Source organism: Lampetra planeri, chromosome 4 (assembly GCF_965212315.1).
Source record: "Lampetra planeri chromosome 4, kcLamPlan1.2.h2, whole genome shotgun sequence".
Taxonomy (NCBI): Eukaryota; Metazoa; Chordata; class Hyperoartia; order Petromyzontiformes; family Petromyzontidae; genus Lampetra; species Lampetra planeri.
Window position 1 is genome coordinate 4333273 of NC_136110.1, and position 22051 is coordinate 4355323.

Below are 22051 nucleotides of genomic sequence, written 5' to 3' on the forward strand. Positions count from 1 at the left end.
TGTTGACTCCCAGATAAATAATACATAACTACTTTTGCGCTGACATGCCTCGTTGATTGAATGTATGGATCCTGCCCGTAAGGTCACCCTACGGACCGCCACTTATTTAACAGGCGAAAGTGTGGAGATCCTCTCCCCCCCCGCACCTCCATCCTTCTCATGTGGCACGCGACTGCAATTACATCGGGAGACGGAAAGGCAACTAAACACGTGGGTTAAGGAACATACTCAACATTTTTATTTTACCAGGTCAGGCCCACACAACTTTTTTTTACAGCTGTGGCCACAAATGATAGTTCAACAACGTGGCTTGCCGCAATTGTGGACATTTATAGCAGCCAGATTCTCAGAATGCATGTTTCTGAATTTGGAGATGACAATACTGGAGGACCCGGAGAAAAATCCACGTGACCACGGGCAGAGAGACATGCGAACTCCAAATACGCAGGCGTCAGGGTCGGGATCGAACCCACGCCCTCATAGTATACCAGGCGAGGTAGTTAACATTTTGCCATCAAAAATTGAGTGGCAGCCATAAAATGGAACGCATTCGAGTGGGCGCCCACCGAGGAGATGAAGCAATGACATCGGTGCGAGCGTTACAGGTGCGAGAATAATGATTACACTGGTCAACACACTTTTTCTGGCATAAGGTATTCCAACGGTTTTTAAGGTAATTTTGGGGTGCTGATTCCAAATCTGGCATCAGTTTGTGTCTATCACATCAGGTTTTTGAGATATCAAATATTGCATTTTCAATAAAAACTGCAGAAGAAAAATATTAAATAAATGTGGATATCTACGTAAAATGATATTATAAACACACTATCCTAAAAATACAGCACCATATTTTAACACTAAAGCAGTCACTGACTCGCAACAACTTGCAATCATAAGTGACAAGAGTTAATTTCGGGAAAAATTAATAAAAATGGGGTATGCCGATAGTATAAAAATGAGATGTGATAGAGCAAATCTGAGATCAGATTTGGAATCAGCACCCTGAATTTAGTCTAAATCAGCTGCAAAAGTCCAGGCCAGAAAAAAATGTTTTTTTTTTTTGACCAGTGTTATTGCATCGCAAAGTCGTGGAAGGTAGCCGGCTTGGGGAGGCTGTCGTTCAGCAGTGCATTGACCATGACGAGGGATCGGCAACCTCTATAAGCGCTGCCTCGTTACGTTATTTATTAAGGACCACTGTCTTATATTCACATTCACGTCGCGGCTCTTGAAACTTTGAGCATGGCTTATGATGATAATTTATCAGACCCAAGTTAAAACAGGTTGAATTTGCTTGAAAAAGATGCTTTTTTGGAACATTGGGTCCTTAAGGCGTGTCCGTTTATGGACTAAATATATACAGTATAATGTGTAGGTCTACTGGGCATCAACGAAACACAACTGTGCATAATCGCAGTTTGAGCACAGCTGTAGTAAATTCTTCCAACGTGGACACACATTCATGGCTCCCGAGAGACACAATGATGGTATCGCATCCGGTAGAATTTGGATTGCACGTTCAAAGAATATTGTCACATAGCCTGTGGTACATACACCAGCACACGGGATATTTAATTGTACATGGAATATTTTCGAGGGCACCCTGATGAATAAAAGCCCACTGAACCTCCTCGCCCCCACCCCCTCCTAGCATGAACATATTTTCAAAAACTCAGCCAGGGACAGCACTGGCTGAAGAAGAAATTAAGCCCTGCATGTACCCATATAATACAATCATCACATCCATTAGCGCGCGCTTCTCAACGATTGCAATGATTAAAAAGGAGGATTTAATAATTACGTTTTCATCTTTCTGTGACGGAATGACCCCTCATCACTGCCAAGGTCAAAGATACAAATTCGCGACGTATGAACGTTAAGTACTCAACTTATTAAACAATGCAAACTGAACAAATGTCCCACTAAACCTATGATACATTATACTTCTTAATCTTTTAAAATTCATATTTGAATTAAATCAGCAAGGTTACAAATCATTCGTTTTTTTACACTCATGTCTCACCATTATCATCATCATCATCAGATGCAGCCATGTCCTATCCACTGCTGCATGAAAGCCTCACCCCACACCATTGCCATCTCTGGAGGTCCTGCAATGGCACAACCCATTTCAGTCCTGAGCATGAACTGATTTTATCGCTCCATCTCTGTGTTAATTATCCTCTACTGTATATGCTCTATCATTTGGCTACCATTTTCCTTTCTGGCCATGGTGCCTCCTACCCACGCTCACCATTTCTCTAACAATATATCATGTCCCTGATTCACGTTTGTCCTTCGCAGCGTAATTTCAAGCCCTGCGTCTCTTCTTGCTTCTTTGCAAACTTTTTAGTTTTAGTTTTTATTCTATTCTCTTTATCGATGTCTATTTCTGACTCACGTCATCGTGGCTATTATGCACTCACGGAAACCTTTCGGTCACGTTTTGTTATATGGCACTGCATCAGCAGAAGCGTTAAATGTTAAATTGTCAAAGCAATTTCACTCTAATCCACATGGCCTCTACTTACATAAACATGGTAAAAGTCCAATGTCACAATTTTGAACAAGTTGTACATTTTTTTCTCAATGAAATTTACTTAAATTATCAAGTTACAATAATGGTTTGTTATTTGAATATTCGATGTCATTCATATAAAAAAAATTTCAACACACTATTGCACTATAACTAAAATATTAAATGTTGTAGAGTACGTGGGTGAGCGGTGGTGCAGGAGTTAATGCATTGCTCTATAAACCCGGTGTCCTGAGTTCGATTTCTGGCCACGACTGGCATCAGTGGCAAGTGATATCCCCGCAGTTGCTTTTGGCTAACCATCGAACAAACACGGTCACTGCTTTGCTCGCTTCCAGATGTGCTTCAGCGGCCATCTGGAACGCTCTTCCTTCCGATATTAGGAAGTCACTGGAGCTATGCACTTTTACATTTAGATTGGAAACTTATTTCTTGAACTGCTTTTGTGTTTAGTTTGTTATCCTTCCCTTGCACCTCAAACGTGCATATCTTTTAAGATCACTCAATGGAAGTGTGCGTGTAGGTGTGCATGGTGAAGTATGGTAAACCCCCCTCCTTGACCAGCATGGCATAGGGAGATCTTAAACCAGCAGTGGATTGACATTATCCAGGATCAACTTAGCTCAGTGTAGCGCAAAAAAAAGATAATATTGATCAAGTCAATCCGAACTGCTCCTACTTCCGGCTCAACATAGAGAAGAAACCCCCCAGAGGTCATGCGTGGAAAAGTTCAGGACCGAGGCCAGAAGGCTATTTGAGTGTGTTTTTTTAATGAAAAGAGTTGTTGGGAGTCTGGAACAGGGCAGCCCAACACAGTTACGTGGTGGTGGAGGCTGATGCAAAACGGGTCTCTTCAGCAAACGCCTCGACGAGATTGTGGAGTGAGCTAAGAGGACCGAACGGTTTCCCTAGTCTCGTTTGTACTATCTACATTATGTTCCTGATAATCCCACGAAACAAGACAAACTAAAACTTTCAGTTGATTGCTACGAGGTAACCGTGAATCTGTAGACGTCACATGCTCTGCATGCACACACAGGTGATTTTGTCCAGTGGAGTGCAATGGTATCATTATAATAATGAACCTCCCCCATGCCGTTTCGTTCATGGCGGTTAGATGGCTATAATTTTTCCACTCAGGGCAGAAGAGCAGATTGTGTGAAGGGAGAAGGATCCGGAGGCCGGGAACAGTTCAGACATCGCTTGCCACTGATGTTGGCCGTGGATGAGAAATAAATTCAGTTCGTCGGGTTTAGAGCGTGGTGCACGAAAAACCACTTTGCCACCCGTCCAACTTTTATGTAAAAACATATTTCAAATGTTAAACCAGAGTTCCACAGTTCTCTGTTACAAATGAAATTCCAAATCTTCATTGTGTTTTATGCGTTTAAATGAAGGGCATTTTATAACAGCGGAGCATTCATCCTCATGTGATGCATCGCTAAGGCCGGTGTGTGTAAAATTGTAATGATTATTGCCTGTGTCACGCACTGCACTTGTTTGCAGATGTTTTTATTTTTGTTGTTATAACCGCCATTGAGTACAGGCCCAAATGTACAGGACTAAATGCTCAAATTCCCAAGCAGCCAGCAACAGACAGTACTGTTGAGGACACGAATAGATCCGAGTTTACACAAGGCTTGGATTCCGGTTATAAGCACATGGCAAAAGAGACGATGGGAGGGAATTCCATCGGTGCACCACATCAAAGTGGAACGCAACATTAACCTCGTAACCACCTGTAGCGTCTGCTGAAGCCACGAGTGCGTTATCTGGTGGTTGAACACAGCATGGCGATAAGACAAATGCACTCGATGTGTTCGTTTTAGCAATTTTATTCATGCACAACACCTCCTTGTTATACATGGCCACGCGTAGCACAGTGCATCCCACCCATAGACAGCCACTCTGGAACACAGTACGATGGCCTGCACAAATAAAATGTGTACGGTCACAATCATGTTAACGATACGCTGAGCGGCGATGAATATAATTAAGGACACAAAGTGTCGAAGAGACGTCACAGACCATAACACGTGTTAAGACGAAGGTGAAAGGGCGTTCATTGAAAGGTTTCTAAACATCGTGCTCAAGAGGAATGTTGTGAAATGTCGGAGCGTTGGTCGTCTTCATCTGCACCCTGAGATGTGTGGGGCCTTACTTGCGAGCTCCTTTCCGTTCATAATTCCTCTGCGAGAGGTAGTTCTGAAAGGGCATGGTACAGAAACGTCTAAATGTTAATGAGCGTTTAATTCATTTGCAGTTCTTTGTCAATCCACTACACAATGAAGGCTTCTCCAAGACATGTCCATAATGGGGTTTGACTGGCCACGGTGAGAGGAGGGGTGAGTGACCAGCACTGGTTTCAGATATCACCGATGATAGCCAAAGCCGGGAATGATCATATTCAGAATATGTATTGATACTGGAAGAATCCGATGAGCTACAAAGCTCTTTTACACAGATATCCAGTCGTTTCACAGATGTCCAATTAAACTTGGGCCACCTTGTTCAAAGCGCAGTGAACTAACCACGCTGTCACATTTGAATGTTTCCTCCAATAAACATGAAAAATAACCACCTAAAATTTTGTACGTAATTAAAAACGCGTAATAATGAAAAATGTGTTGGACAAGCATCCCAAGCAGCAACTTCTTAAAAAAGTCTGCAGACTCAAAGTTTTTTTTTTTATGGGTGAATAAATTGATGTTTGAGAGAGGAATGATGAACATTTCACGTGCGATGACACACACACACACACAGCGGCTGCTGTTGAGGTTTTGGGTGCTTAGGGTAGAATGGCAGGTGCAGCCAACTTACTTCGATTTGCATTTAAATATTTTATACATGTCATTTATAGTAAATGGCAAACTTTATAAGCATGCAAGTAAAAGCTATAATGAGATTAACATTCGATAAGGGTGACTTGACCATGACACCTTACAGATGTGAGATTAGAAGCTGCACTCGGATCAACAAGGGTGCCTGACCATGACACACTTTCAAACAATGCAATGATTGAAACATTATTATTTTTATTCAAAGAAAGCTATCATAGTCATACTTTACTATGAGTGGTATTAAAGAAAACATTTCTGTAAAAACAATTGAACTTACTTGGATTTGACAACCAATTTTGAAAACCTTTTGCACTCTCTGAATATTTATTTCATTTTGAATGAAAGAAAACACTTAAAACGATAAATATATAGCATTGTAGGTGGGTTCACTTTGATTTATATCAATGCGGCACTGTTTAGTTAGGTGCCTCGCCTGATTCTGTATTGCTACAAAACCTGTCTCTTGGACTATTCGGATTAAAGGAGAACAACGTGTACATATTATTTGCTACCCTTGAATTGCTCTTACAAAGGTCTAGCAGCATACCGCATGAGGCTACATAAATCACCTTAACATTACGTTCACCCCGAGAGGAGAGAGAAATCCTCTTAGCCCTCGCTAAATGTCACACAGGCTCCTCTGACTTCGGCCGAATTCTTCCGAGGGGCTTGGAAGGTTGATCCTTCTGAGGCCCCGCTCGAATCTGAGACCAAAGTCAAACAGCCTCCACCTACCCCTCCCGTCCCATCCTCTACTCCCTGGGAAAAATAGGGCCGTCGTTGTTCAGACAGGTGAAAATCTATTCAGACTAAAAATCTCTTTTTTAAAACAGGGCCCAGGCTTACAAACGCAATTTAAAGACAATTGCAACACAAATTGATTTGAAGCTTTCGTGACTGCAGGAATCCATACTCTTTGGTTCTTTCGGTAAAGTCACGTAGGCAGAAATAAAATGAAAACAAATCACGACGTTTCGATCGCAACACAAGCGGTCGTCGTGACGAAAGAACCAAAGAGCACGCACACAAATTCTATGTGAAAATCTCCGACGCAGTGGTTCGAGTAGGCAACTGCACGTGTCCTCGGGCAGCGCAGAAACCAGCACGGGCAACGCACGGAAACTCACCGCGAGCTCCCTGATCAGCTTGGTGTTGGGCACTCGGGAGAAGGCGCATTCGGGTCCGTCGCACTCGAACGCGTTGCTCGGTGGCTCAAGCTCCTGCTGAGAACACGCGGCACAACACGGCGAGGTGGTGCACAATCACGTGCCCGTGTACTCCACCGTGGCGTACGTCCGTGTTTAAAGTTTCAAGTTTATTTATTAGGTATAGCCCTGTGAGCTATTCGGCTCTTAAATTGGGTGCAACCGCAACAAACAAAAAACAAAAACATGAACAAGAAAACATATTAAATTGACTATGTGACTATGTGCAAATTGAAAATTCAGAAAAAAAAACAGCAAAAAAAATGTAAATAAAATGTGCAAACAGGATTCGGGATCCGTTTTGTTGTACGGAGACACATCTTTGCATCTTTTAAAAATTTGATCCTGGCGCTGCTCACATTTGAAACCTCGGAAACTTGTCCCCAATCTTTATTTCATGTTGCCATTGTTGAGTTTAACAGAGGAATTAAAAACAAATTTAACACGTCGGCTTTCGCGACCTATATCATCCATAATACAGTTTTTTGGGGGTTAGATCGCGTAAATATTAATGCGTCGGTAAACCCGCCACCACCCGACACAGCCAATTAGTAAGGTTTGTCACGTAAATAGAACATACAAATTCTTGATAGCAAATTTGTACATGGAAGATTTTGAAACAAAAGCAATAGCTTCAAGCACACTAACACCCTCTGCTTGGTTTAGATATCTGGATGACACATTGGTGGGCTGGCCACATGGCAAAGATACACTGAACGCTTTTCTAAATCATCTCAACTCACAAAACCCATCCATCTAGTTCACCATGGAAGTGGAAGCTGACAGAACTCTATAAGTTCTGGATATTCTGCTCGAGCACGGTCCAAATGGTAAAATAACACGCAGCGTTCACCGAAACAAAACTGCTCGGCATTTCGACCCCCCCCCACCCCCAGCCACCACAACTTGTGTTAGTTTATGAACTCTTTCACGAAGCTGATAGTGCAATGGTATTTGAGAGGTACAGGTTCATCATGGGACCTCCTTTGCCAGTACCAAAATATACTAATAGGGTTTTTCCCCTTTTTTCTGGCAACAAAACTGACACCTTTTGCAAGGAATCATGCTTACATTAACCGCAATACTTGCAGTCAAATGCAAAGGAGGCCCCATGATGTAGCTTCTCACCCCGAGCTCTCATTACTCTGGTAGTGCGTTGTCTTTGAACTGTGCGCCTTTTGGCGTCATCTGGTCGAACACCATATGAGACTAGGCTCTAAAGAAAGCTGTCTCTGGTGTGGACCAATCAGTTTCAAAGACAATGCATAAATTATCAGAGTATTGTTTTTTGTTTGCATTTGACTGCAAGTATTGTGGTTAATGTAAGCATGATTCCTTGCAAAAGGTGTCAGTTTTGTTGCCACAAAAAGGGGAAAAACCCCTATTAGTAGGTACAGGTTCGTGCGAGTGGCAGGCAGCCAGGCAGGCTCTTCTCGTGTGCGACTGACCTCCGGCTCTCGTGTGCGACTGGCCTCCAGGTCGCGTTTGCCCCCGGGTTTCCATTCCAGGGAGTAGTGCTGGGCGTCATTCAAGGAGACGAGCAGAGCCGTCGCCAGCAGTAGCAGCAGTGTCAGACTCTGACCGCGCAGTGCCATGTCTTGCAAGGGCTTTCTTCTGTAATTGCGAACACGTGCTACAATCAGCAGGACACGCAAATATATACATAGGCCGTGGACTGTTGGGGCAAGTGCTGTTCGTGAGCACAGACTTTAAAGCCGGGATGGCACACGAGAGGGTTCGGTAGCCGGCACCACGGCCGGCCGCCTTTGTCTCCCAAGTACCGATGTTTACACACAGCACCAGGTACTCATTTGAAGGCTACCTAGGCATAGGACTGGTTCAGAAAATCGTAACCCTGTTCTGAAGCCAGCGTGCTAACCGCTACACGACACGCACACATGCGAGACAATTCTAAAATACAACGTGGGTTTACGAAGCATCTACATGTGACCACATATAAAGACACCGCATAAACCGGGCAAATACATGTTGTAGAGAGGCATGTGTGTGTGTGTGTGAGCGGTGGCGCAGTGGTTAGCGCGCTGCACTGAATCTGGTGACCCGAGTTAGATTCCAGCTTACGGCCACCCACATCAGTGACAAACCATCTCAGCCAATCCTGGTTCTCACCCACACGCTGAATCGGCCTCAAACGAGTACTCGACGCAACGTGTTAATATCAGCACTGAGAGGGGACAAAGGCGGCCAGGCGTGGTGCTGGCCACCCACCCCCTCGTGTGTCGTGTTGGTCTTTCATAGGTGCTCGCCAACAGCACTAGTCCCCAACAGTCTGTTAAAGGCTATACGGGGAGGGGGGGAGGTCTTTGTCTTTGTCCTGTATGGACACCAGACTATATTTTATCAATGTAATCATTACCAAAGTCGTAGATGTCACGAGTAAACATACGCAGGAACACAATGCCTTTTTGAAATCCATCAGCTGATTTACAACCTTCTAGAATCTAGACCAACCTTTTCGAGTGTGCCGATCCCTCTTCAACCTCTAAACATTTCACAGACCACCACATGCTAATAGTTATTTGAATGTGTAAATTACCTTGTTGAGAATGAGATTATTTTCCTCTACTTTTCAGCTGTTCCAGATTATTACACGTCTTCGTAGTGGCTTTGACATCAGAATTTTATAATAAAAACAAACTAAAAGAGGAAAGTCAGTGTGAAGATAGAGCCGTCACAGAAGGCTGATATTAAATACGTGGTGTCAAATGAGAATGGAAAGGCTGTTGAGCTTCTGTAACAAGGCAGACCAGAGGAGAGGAGCCGGGAGGGAAAGGCTGACACAGCCTTTGTGGCGGGATCGTCCGTCGAGAAAGACGTTATCGGGACGACGCAAGAGTGGGTCAGCTGTTTTAATTATGAAATGATTCGCCTGGGATGATTCAGTTTCTGTGACAATGTAAAGCAGTTGTGGGGTGGGCGGGATACCTTTCTTAAGAGAAAATGATGATTTAGAAACGATGAAAGGCAATTGTAATTATAAAAGCCACTTGCTTAAAGCTATATTGAAACTCGCTCTTTATAACGTACATCAGCATGTCATGGGACGTCACGACTACATGACACGTGGTGCGTGTGTTGTGCTGATGTATAGAGCACGCACATAAGCTACAGTACGCATCGACTGGTGGTGTGAATATGTTATTATTTTGATGTTTTTTAATGACTAAAAGTTAATTGATGTTTTTTCTATAGCCAGTTGCTTAAACAAAAAGATAGAATATACAATTAGCTTTTATATAGCTTTCTGCATGCATGGAACCCAAGGGCAATCTACAATTAAAACAAAAATATCATCAAATAAATCCAGTTTAGAAAAATAAGCAAACTCAAAGTAATAATGTCTTTAAATTATGCAAAATATTTGATTGTCTGCATTCCTGATGTGGCATGGCAAGCAACATAGCACAACTAAATACCATTTCTTAATTGAGCAACAAAACATCAGCTTTCACTGACCTCACGTTGGGATGAAGAACATGAGGTGGCAGCTGTTCCTGTAAATACGAAGACCTGAGACCACAAATGGCCTCGTAAGTAGTAAGCAGAATTTTTTGTTCATCAATCCTGACTTTTTTTCCAGGAATCACTGCACTTTGCTGCGGCCTTTTCAACCAGCTGAAGCCAACGCAGGTTAGAATCGGAAGCCATTAAACAAAGCATAGCAGTAATAAAACTGACGAGGTTATAACGACATCGCGAATAAACAGATCCGCATCTTTATCAGACTGAATCCATTTCAAATTAGAAAATATTCCTCAAATGGCAAAGTGAGAAATTTACAACATAATGTTGATACCCAAACGGTCTTGAAAACATTGTAATTTCCAGTTTTCACGATGTTGCACAGAGTCCATAGATTACTATCAAAGAGGAAAAATTTCGTTATGGGGGGATTTATCTGAACTAAGTCTGCATCCCACTAATATCACCTCTGTCACATTAAGATGTATCAGGCAATCGAACGCATGTTGCCACACGTCATAACGCAGTTCACCAATCGCTGTACCTCTCTTCCACCTGTTGTATTGCACAGACATGTGCCCCTGGTCTCCATACACCAAGTATAAATTCCACAACAGTACAGTGCATAAAAGATTCGACTGCTGTATGCTCACTACCTGCATTATTATGAATTGCACTGCACAACCGTGAACGCATCTGTGAAAGAAAGAGCGTTATAGTTTATCGGATTCCCCCTGTATAAATATTCTGAAAGCAAGAATGACCCCAGGTACCTGTAAACAAGGCTCACCTGTGATCATTTCAGATGGGCTCTCTCTCTCTCTCTCTCGAGTAATTACAACATTGGAATGCCATATTGTCATTACCTGCTTTGGTATGAGTCGCTCCACATAACCGAGAACCCAGCGAGGTACCTGTAAACAGAGACTCACCTTTTATTCCAGATGCTCTTGTGAAAATGCACACACGAGCCCTGGTGCGTAGGTAGACCGGCTAACCTTTATATACCGCTCTTCAAAAGGTGAGCCTTCATCTGTAAAATTCCACGTGGATGTCTTGGCGATCTCTAATCTAAATTTGGCACATCAATTAGGGCGAGTTCATTACATCGTCTATGGGCATGAAAAGATGATTTAAAAAACGCATTTTTTAAAAATAGGATGTGACTGAGCTGTGTAGGACGGTCACTCATCATTCCTGAACGAACCTTAAATCGTGGACTTAATTTTTTCTAACAGTTTCCAATTCCAGTTTAATCGTCGCGAAATTAAAACTTTCCAAGTTGCTCAGGCGAGGTCCATCAGCGAGGCATGGTCACTTAGGAAACAAAGCGCTCACGTTTGGCCGTCAAAAAGAAATGTAATGCATAAATGCACAAGTTGAGCGAATCCATTATACGTGCATTTTAGTTACATTAGCGGGTAAGAAATTTCAAATGTATTAGACAAATTAGATTTTTTTTTGTTCGCCCCTGCCATTCACATTGTTCTGCGAAGAATGACTTTGCAGGATCAAGATAGTCGCGGGGGCTATAGTCGTGACTGCCATTCCCGTTCACTCGCGGTTTCTGTTGCTCCTTAGTTTTTAAGTTGCTTTTTTAAACTTTTATTTTTATAACACTGTAAAATATATATATTTACATAGACTGTATTTAACTTTAAAGTATTTTTTTTTTTACCGTGCCTCGACTAGACGAGACCCATGTGACCGCCGTCTTACCCCCTTGCACCAGAGATCGATAACCAAAATAACAAGAAGTGCATTTTTTTTGTTCCCCACAACACACGCACGCAGACAGGGAGACATTAACTCCTTACAAATGGCTCCATTGACAACAACATCCTTCGTCGACATTAAATGCTTCGGCTCATGACGTCAGTTAGGGGAGCCCCCAACCGATGCCGGCGCTCTCCCCAATCGATATCAGTGGACCCTCGAAATTTGGACTGGCAGCGTTGGTCGAGCGATAAATGCTCCGCTAGGTAATTGTCTTGGTGCTGTTCGCCTTGTGGCGTTCCCTGGTCTGACACTGGTGAGATGAGGCCCTAAAGAAGGCTGTCTCTGGTGCATAAGCCAATCCGTTTCAAAGACAACCCCCCATATATTATTAGAGCGTGATTTTTCCATTTAAAGCTTTCGTGACTGCAGGGATTCATCTTCTTGGTTCTTTTGGTAAAGTCACGTAGAAGGGAAATAATATTATAATAAAAATAAAACATAATAAAATACAATTCTCACGACGTTTCGGCCACAACGCAAGCAGCCATCCTCAGGTGAAGAACAGGTCTGACCTGAACAAGACCTGTTCTTTACCTGAGGACGGCTGCTTGCGTTGTGGCCGAAACGTCGTGAGAATTGTATTTTATTATGTTTCATTTTTATCATTATATTATTTCTCTTCTACGTGACTTTACCGAAAGAACCAAGAAGAAGAGCGTGAATCGTTTGCATGTTCACCACGATTACCGTGTGTGGTCAATGCAGATTTGATTCCTTGCAAAAGGTTTCTATTTGGTGTTTGGACATCTTAACGCAACTGTTTCCTGGCCAGAAAGGGTAAAAGCTGTTCTTGTTTTTCCATACGAATGGGCCAAGTCCGTTGGCTAGAACTGCAAGCTCACGCATTCACGTCAACGCAATTCAAAGGCAGTGACACACGTGCATCGCTAAGCTCCACAATTGCCCAACAGACGCTTGCCCTCGACGTGTGCTCATGTTTTGCATGTCTACATTGCACGGTACACAGCGAATTAGCGCGCAATGCATCCGAAGTGAATCCATAAGTAACCGCGCCATCAATAACGCCCATTCAACGACAAGAATCCCCCGCGAGCGTTTTTAGGAACGGTGACAGATGACTGTTGAGTACATGGCATCGAAAAGAGAACTATCGACTTCCCTACGTTAAGCTTTCAGATTGTCAAGACAAGTACCATGGCACCGCACACAAGGCGTTGTGTGGCTGGAACACCACGGCGCCCGACCGCCTTTGTCTCCCCAATGCTGATTTTTAGACATCGCAAAATCTGCCCGTTTCTCAGTTTCGGCCGAGTTTAACTTTGGGTGGCCCTAGCCCTGTTCTGGTATCACCAATTTCCAATGTCGACATTAGGTCACTTTGGTCGTATGGTGCAATGCAAATAGATTGCATACGTTATAGACACGCACGCATCACGCGTCACACACGCAAACGTGCACACGCACGCCACATCACCAGCCGCAAAGTTGAATATTCATTGCAAAGAGTGACGTTCGGCGTCTGTTTAGGCAGAAGCACGCACGAATAATAAGACCGCATTTACTCGGTGACTGAGAACACGGAAAAACAACGAAGGGCTGCGAAAAGTTGAGACGTTCCGTACAAACCTCTCGACAGCAGGGATGGAGCAAGTGACTTTCCCGTTGTCCGTGAGTTTATTGAACGGACGTTTGCCGACTGCCATTATATAGTGCTACCCAAAAGTGACACTTAATCATCTAAATTCTCTGGGGGCCCAGTTAGTGATTGACAATTTAATTCCGAGAGGAAAATTGACACGACCACTAGTATACTCTTGATTAACCCTCATAGGTCTACATGATTAAACAAACAATACCGAATTTACAGAGAGGAAAGAAATTACAATTGGAACTAGCTTTCTCCTGATTAACGCCTGTTATTCTCTTTTTACACAGACTCATTCTCTTCTGCCTTATCCCGGCTGCAAACAATCTTGAATCACCAGACACCTTACTTATAAAAAAAAAACTGAACTACTACAACTGCGAATAATATTAATACTAAAGTCTCTAATGAAAGAATGCAATGCGTCTACACTTGGTCAATCAACCAAGTCATTGGTAAAATAATCATAGGAAGTAATTGCTCATTATATTCCTAAATTAACACAAGCAAGCTATCATATTAGATAAATACATTATTTCTGAATTCGCAATCTCCGTTGGAACGATTACCATTTTAAATATTCTATTAGGATGCTTGAGTTTTAAAATTACCAACACGGCAAAGCTTTCTTAAGAAGTTTCGGATGGATAATGTTTTCCAATTCCATTAATTTATTAATGCACGGTGTTGATTCGCTTTCCGCAATTACTTAACTGTCTTATTGCGCAGAGCATAAATTGTGACTTGTTAATGGCTTTGACATTTCCAAGAATTGCGCAGTTAATAAAAGCAAGAATAAAGCAGCAGCACGCCATTGCAATAGGTATTGTCTCCTACCTATGTCAAACAGGATGACGTTAAAACAACAACAACCTTCACTATGAGATCTCTTTTACCAGTGGCAAAATATAATGGTAGGTTTTTACCCTTTTAACTGGTACAACACTGGCACCTTTATTCAAGGCATCATGTTTGCAATGACCACAACACAAGTAGTCAATAAAGCAAACAAAAAAAAGAAGCAACTTTGATAAGGATAATAATATGCACTGTCCTTGAAGTTGATTGGCCCACACCCGAGCCGGCTTTCTTTAGAGCCTAGTCCCCATTGGTGTAGGGCCAGATGACACCAGAAGGCGAACATGATGCCTTGAATAAAGGTGTCAGTTTTGTACCAGTTAAAAGGGTAAACACCTACCATTAAACAACAACCTTGATTTATTTTGCCTCCCTTGGATACATATTTTCACATACACATGATAATATAGCCTCTTAGATTCTATACCGAAGGGCAACTCTATTGCAGTTTTTTTCCCCCCAAAGATTTGAATACGAAAATATATTTTATTTGCCACGTCAAGCCCACTGAGCTATTATCGCTTCATCAAGAGGTGATTTGGCCATACATAATAGCTCATCGAAGTGGCTTATATCATCACATGTGGGAATTGATAATCGGCACACATTATACTGGTAGGAACGAAGTGGACCAGACCACCAATAGATTATATCGTCCGTCCGTCCGTCCGTGTATCAACATCGACCCCTACTGCAAACACTTGGCAGGACCCTACAAAAACCTTTTGACTCAGTGGGGCTTTCCTGGCTTAACAAGTGTAATAATACATTATGTTTATATTCTTTGGTTATTCGTTCCTACCAGCCCACCCCGCAGGGTCCTGTTACACCCATGTTTCTCAATATGGAAGGCATAGACCAGAGTAGCTGGAGAAACATTTACGTGACCAAACGTACAAGCGCCAGGGCCGGCATCGAACCCACGACCTCCTGCGCATCAGGTAAGGGAGGCAACATCTGCTCGCCACTGCAAGTCTTCAATGCATGATTAGGGGTCGTCCATAAATGACGTCACGCTATTTTGGACGATTTTTTATCCCCCCCCCCTCGTCACACGACGTAACAAAAAGTCAGACCCCCCCTCAAATATGACGTCACAGCCCTGCCCCCCCCTCCCCAAAACAAAATGCTTCAAATCGCTTTAAACTATTGTCATTGTAGTGCGTATTTAATATGGAGCTGCACTCGGATGTTGTAAGAGAAAATATTTATTGAAAAAGTATATTTAATTAAGTAGAACGTGTTGTCTATATTTATTTAAAGTTGCGCATTTTGATGTGACGTCACATTTCTCAACCCCCCCCCCCCCTTCGTCACACATCGTCACAAACGTCTGACGCACCCCCCCCCCCCAGGTGCGTGACGTCATTTATGGACGGCCCCCTAGCCCGCGTTCGTGATGGACTGGACCCACAGGAGTGCTCAATAACAAATGCTCCGACTTACTCTTCATTCAATTGCCTCCTTCTCACCTGATAACACATTCCTGCGGAGGGAGCTGGTAGGAACGTTGGGTTGCTCGGTCAATGGCCAGGGTCAACGGCGGCGTGGTGTATTCCGCAAATATGCCCGACTGTGAGGGCGTGCACAAGCCGGCGTGAGTAGGTTAAACGTTGAGTTTTATAAGGGCACCACGGGCTGACCAGCCCACACCACCCAGCCCCACCCCTCCCACCCCCCACCCAGCCCCACCCTCCCCACCCAGCTCCTCCCCACCCAGTCCCTCCCCACCCAGCCCCACCCTCCCCACATAGCCCCACCCTCCCCTCCCCACCCAGACCCTCTCTGCACGATGGACACAATAATCCCCTGTGGGCTGGTGTAACCAGGAGGTTCCTACCAGTATTATGTTTGGTAAATGGTGTTCACGTTTGCCCACCGTTGCCTGTCAATGCTGCGTACCCACGGGGCACTGTGCGCATTGAAGGTGAGCCAGGTGCCTCCTCGTATTCTTTACCCATGACCTTTCCTCCCGCATTTCCCGACTGCTTAACCACTGTCCAATCCTGGATGTCACGCCACTACCTCTCCATTAATCGTTCTAAAACTGAAATCCTTAATTAATAATTCTAAAACTGAAATCCTCAATTAATAATTCTAAAACTTAAATCCTTTCCCCCCCCCCCCCCTCAAACCCACTCTCCTCCACTCGGTCCTACCATCTCGTTCTCTCCCTTCTCCCTCACTCCATCTCCTATCCTCGCAACCTCGGGGTCATCACCAACTCCTCCCTCTCCAACCACATCTCAAGAGGACATTGGTTGGCCCCAGCGGAGAGTGCATCGAGGGAAGTTGAGCGAGACGAGAGGAAGAGAGGCGGGAGAGTGCGTGTGGTGGAGTCGTGAGATGAGAGAGCTAGGCAGAAGCTGATCCATGGAGGGTCCATGCCATAGTGATGACGTGATGCGAGTTCTGTTCAAATCCTGTTGACAATGTTAAATAGAACCAATAGCTGTCACAAAATGTGCACTCACCTTTCAGAATAATGTTTCTCCCTAACGCCTGCTGTACAGACTGCTAAAGCATTAGTGGATAGTAGTTTACAGTACAGAAAATAGATTGCTGCAATGAGTGTAAAATAATCAGTGGTATCCTCTCACGCTTTGGCTTTCTCTGAGTAGTCAGCAGAGGTGTGGACTCGAGTCATGTGACTTGGACTCGAGTCAGACTCGAGTCATGAATTTGATGACTTGCGACTCGACTTGGACTTGCATAACAATGACTTTGTCCCACCTATGAGATGTGGACTCGAGTCATGTGACTTGGACTCGAGTCAGACTCGAGTCATGAATTTGATGACTTGCGACTCGACTTGGACTTGCATAACAATGACTTTGTCCCACCTCTGGTAGTCAGTAATGTATTCTTGAACCTACCTGTGTGGTGCTTATCGTTTTACGCCTTCGTAAAAGTAATTCTAGATTTGAAGCTTTCGTGACTGCAAGGAATCATACTCTTAGCTTTTTACGGTAAAGTCACGTAGGTAAAAAATAAAATTAATAAAAGTAAAATAAAAATCCTCTTTACTTGATACAGCAATCGTGCTTGTGACGGTTCCACCTGAAGACGGAAGCTTGTGTTGCCTTCGAAACGTCGTGAATTTTTATTTTTCGTAAAAGTACCCCAATTGTAAACCTTTGTGAGTCATCATTTTCCTGGCTTCTCCCACATTCAAACAATGGACTCATGAAGGAAATGTCGAAAGATAATAGCAGGACCCTCGTGAACGAATATTTTATTTAACTCACTTCGTCTGTTGTATCCTCAAAAAAGAAATATTGTAACTCAATTTTTACACACTTCCCAATGTGCTATCGACTGCAAACTTGGTATAGCTATGTCATACTGATGACAACACGATATTATATCATAAAAAATCCAAAACATATGTTTGTAAACTTTTTACACGCTTTTATTTAACTTACTGTTTATGTTGTCGTATCCAAAAATCTTGTAACTCAATTTCAACCGTATTCCCAATGTCGTATCGACTGCAAACTTCGTATATCTATGTCATACTGATGACAATACTATATTCTATCATTAAAAATAAAATATACATTTTTTTACAATTTTAAAGGCTCTAATTGTCCACGCTCAACTGACGTTGCCTGTAAATCACCACGGTCGCTTACGTCACGGCAAGCCTCGGGGATCCACGCCCAGGGGATGTGGAAGGAGGGGAGGGGCGATGGGGGAAGGGGGCAGGGGAATGGGCAGCTCGGACAGTACATTTCATTAAAGCGTGTTTTAAAAAAAAAGTATTTTAAAATATGTTTTTACTTCCTGGATGAACGCGTAACGGTTGTGATTTTAAATGCATCCTAGTTCAAGTACCATTGGAAATCCAACCAATGTTTCATCTTATATTTACACCAGCATACTGTCATCAATTATATTAGGAATATTTTTAAAAAGACACATTCAGACGGCGTTCATCAAACAAAGGAATACCTTGTAATATTTCATGAAACATTTTATTTATGACTTAAAAAAAGCGCTAAAATATTTTGTAACACTCACAATTTCCAAAGTCGGTATGAGTCTAGCTTGGTACTTTTTCATTTAAGTTTCCATGCCCACTTGCGTGACATTTTTGTGCTTACAATACCAATCTCATAAAGGACAATCTGTACAAATGATGTGAGCACGTTATTCTCATCTTGCTCGAATATCAGATTTAAGGGCATAAAAATAAGTGCTGCGATTATTTTTTTCTGACCAAATGGTTTTAAAATCCCATGGCAATATAGGTAAGGTCTCGTAAGCTGTGCCTAAAATATCACTATTTGTCGGTCGTTACAAATTTATCTGTCAACACTTTCCATTGGGATGTAAGAATAGATACAAATTCACTTATTTTAGTTCAGCACATTGAAGCACTCCCAAAAGCCGACAAGTCACGTACACATCTTCCCACTGTCTGGTCACGTGGTGCAATGTACGCTGTTCAGATTGGATTTACATTTTTTTTATATAATATATTTTATGATGTCTCAAAAACGCTCATAAAATGTCCCAATTTCAATCATCACGTAAAAAGTTAATCGTATAAAGAATATTTCTGTTGCAATATCATTTAGGTTCAGTCAAAATGAATTGCATATTCACTCATTAATTAAATGATGGTTGATGTGACCTGTGACTTTAATTGGAGGGAGGTTTTTTTTTGTTAAAATACCGAAATAAATAACTTGGAACGTTTCGCAATACACAAAGTACAGGGATGGAAACAAATTATATTCGCATTTGACACGAGCATTCACATGCAAAACACTGAACACCAAATTGCAGTCATCAAAGATATGACACTGTATCATAAACCCAATACAAAAGGCTGGACCGCACGGCACGTGAATAAAAAGACCCGTACAAATCAATAAATTAAAACTCATAATAACAAGTGACCATTGCGACGGCCGCAACTTTTTTTTTTACAAAGCCTTCAGAGGGAAATTCCTTGGGGGAAAAAAAAATACATTTTGGAAAGATGCTCAGATGTCTGTCTTGGGTGCAGTAATTTTGTAAGTGCAAAGGAAACTATTCCATGGACAATGCTTCTGCAATGCCTCCAAATGAGCATTAGCCTCAGATTCTGAACATGCATATATGTACAGGGAATGGCTGTTAATGAAATGCACAGTTAAACTAATACTTGTTATTAATTATTATTTAATGGTTATTTTGAAATACATAATTAAGTTTTGCATGAAACTAGGCCCCATTTTTGTCTCCCTTACGGTAAACATCGGGCAGTTCAGCAGTATTGGTTCAAGCAAGAAAGTCGGACTTTGATGAGACACTGAATGACAAAACCAGTCCAGTTTTGTGTTGAACCAATGCTGCTAATCTGCACTCCCGGAAGGCGATGAAGGCATGGGTTGTGTAAAAAAAAAATTCTTGTATTTTTTTTACGTTGAGACAAAATATGGGAAGGAGGCTTTATTTACTTAACCTATTTGATAGCACAATCCGTCCATGTTTATGTAAATAATTCATAAAGGTCACAACGTGTAGGTTTTGTACCCACACCATGGAAGTGACCGAGTTGACTAAAAGCCACAAGGTTGACTCCCGACGCAGTTTTGATGTCTACAGAAGAAGGAAGCGATTTGTTTGAAAGTGGCGCGTTGTTCTTTCCTCCGTGCACACTGAAGCTACCCGTCGCACGTCCGGCACACAGCTCATGGGATACAGGAAGGGGGCAACTGACAACAGTTAAGATTCTACGGCAACGCATGGGCAATTGTGCTACATTCATAAAGTGTTTCTAAAGAAAACCGTATATATTTTTCTGGTATTAAAAGTTGTAAAATGATAGATGAAAAGCAATTGGAATTATCATACAAAATTATGGCATGGAATGTTATTGACTTGTAAATTTGTAATCGATAGTACGCAAATACCACGTCGTAATCTGGCCAGGTAGCTGGGCAGTAGCGAGTGGCTCGCATTTCGAAGATTTCAAGTTAAAATCCGGGTCGGTGGGTGACTCAGCCCATCATCCTTCTGGGGTCGATAAAATAAAACACCACTTTATGGGGAAATCAACAGTGGTTGCTCCAAGTGGATAGACTGACCCTCACCGTAAGGGATGAAAATGCTGTCATCAGATGAGCATCGCATCATTGCTGATTTTAGCACAAAAGCAATTTCTTTTTTGGCCAGACTATTTAGGTTTTTTTTGGCCAACACTTTACTTTAAATAACAATAAATACAATTTCCTAAAAAAAAGTGTGATTTTATTATAGAGCATAAAGTACCTCCTTTTAAAAATAGAGCGTGGCACGAGTGAATTAATCGTGTTGGGTTCTTGGCAATATATACAAAAACGGTTGATATTTTATATTTTGTTCAATGCATTTGCACAGGGTGAGGGGGGGGGAAAGGGTTTGCATGGTAAGGCAGCCCAAAGATATACATCACAATAACTTAAACAGGCAAACTTGACGCAAAGATTGTCTCGTAATGATATACTGTATATATAATATTTCATAAAAAATATACAAACTTGCGGAATTTATTTTAATTAACAATTAAATACTGTGCACTCCACGGTGTCCACATTTAAAAAATAACGCAATTGCACGGTACACTTTCGGCACAATTTTTCCCCCCTCCCCCGTTAAAAAAAATAAAACAAAGCTTCCAACACAAGTACAAAATAATGTGACTTGCGTTACATTGTATTTACACGACGGAGCCGGTGTTTGCAGCGCACACTGCTCGCGCTGTTGCGAACCGCTGGATGCCATCACCCTGGGGGGCCTAAAAGTCCAGGTGGAGGAACACACGGAACGACCCAGTGCTGTTTTTCCACATTGTTTTATGCAAGATGAAGACCATTGATATGCCTTTGCACACCGAATTATGGAACGCTGGTCAATAAACCACTACTGGTGGTGGTGTTATGCATAAGCTTCCCAAGTGAAAGCTTAGTGCCCCAAGCAGCTTGAATTCGGATCTACATATATATATAATCTCTTTCTGATGGCTGTTAAACTAATTTTAATCGTAATTAGTCTATGCTCATTATTTCACACAACCGCGATATTTAGTTTACGTTGCTTGTCCATCACATAATGCTTGTCGTCACACATGACTGCGCCCCCAAATTTAACGTCTGCTTGGGGCCCACAGTCTGCTTGTTTACAAGATGCATGTATGTTCTGTGCATTGATAAGTTCCCTAACACACAAAGCCTACCGCTATAATTGTGCCACCAAAAAGTGTGTTTGGAAATCAAATCGCTGCCTCTAATTGCTTTGAATGCGCATTACTAATGGCTCGTAACACCCATTTACAAATTATCAGTATAAAGTGCTTCACAGAATGTGCTTTACTGCACTTGCAAGCGATAGAATGCAAAGTGCAGCACATGAATACTTTTTAAACAATTCGAATAAAAAATTACCTGTGTGACCGGCGTTTAAGAGGCTGTGGGTCACGATGAGCTTTCGTTGTCAAAGTAATACATCGTAGCTAAACTAAGATGTATTTAGTCGACCTGGATGGTTTGGCGGCACTGGTTAGCGCACTGCGCTATGAACCCAGCAACCTAACAAATTCCAGCCAAGGCCAACATCAGTGGCGAGTGATGTCCAAACCAAACTTGGGCATTCCCTTCACCAACCTGCACTGGGCAGCGTGGTGAACGATGGATAAATAACCCCCAAAGCCGACACGGCATGAGAAGTCCTTCATCCAGAAGTGAGATGACAAATGGCTGTAAATATTGTTAGG

General features: G+C 42.5%; 1 protein-coding gene across 1 annotated transcript; it reads right to left on the reverse strand.

Annotated features, from left to right (window-relative positions):
• Positions 1 to 4693: 4693 nt before the first annotated feature.
• On the reverse strand, positions 4694 to 8270 carry LOC144717487 (progonadoliberin-2-like). Its single transcript, XM_078592857.1, has 3 exons — positions 8030 to 8270; positions 6504 to 6599; positions 4694 to 4741 (listed from the first exon to the last, which is right to left on the reverse strand). Exons 1-3 carry the CDS (start codon positions 8174 to 8176, stop codon positions 4694 to 4696), a joined length of 291 nt encoding a protein of 96 aa, XP_078448983.1. The 5' UTR covers positions 8177 to 8270.
• Positions 8271 to 22051: the final 13781 nt, after the last annotated feature.

Coding starts and splice junctions, on each gene's coding strand:
- LOC144717487 (XM_078592857.1), bottom strand. CDS start 8,176: ATGGCACTGCGCGGTCAGAGTCTGACACTGCTGCTACTGCTGGCGACG. Junction 6,600..8,029: donor GTCGCACACGAGAGCCGGAG/GTCAGTCGCACA, acceptor GCGTGTTCTCAG/CAGGAGCTTGAGCCACCGAG. Junction 4,742..6,503: donor AGCTGATCAGGGAGCTCGCG/GTGAGTTTCCGT, acceptor ATGCCCTTTCAG/AACTACCTCTCGCAGAGGAA.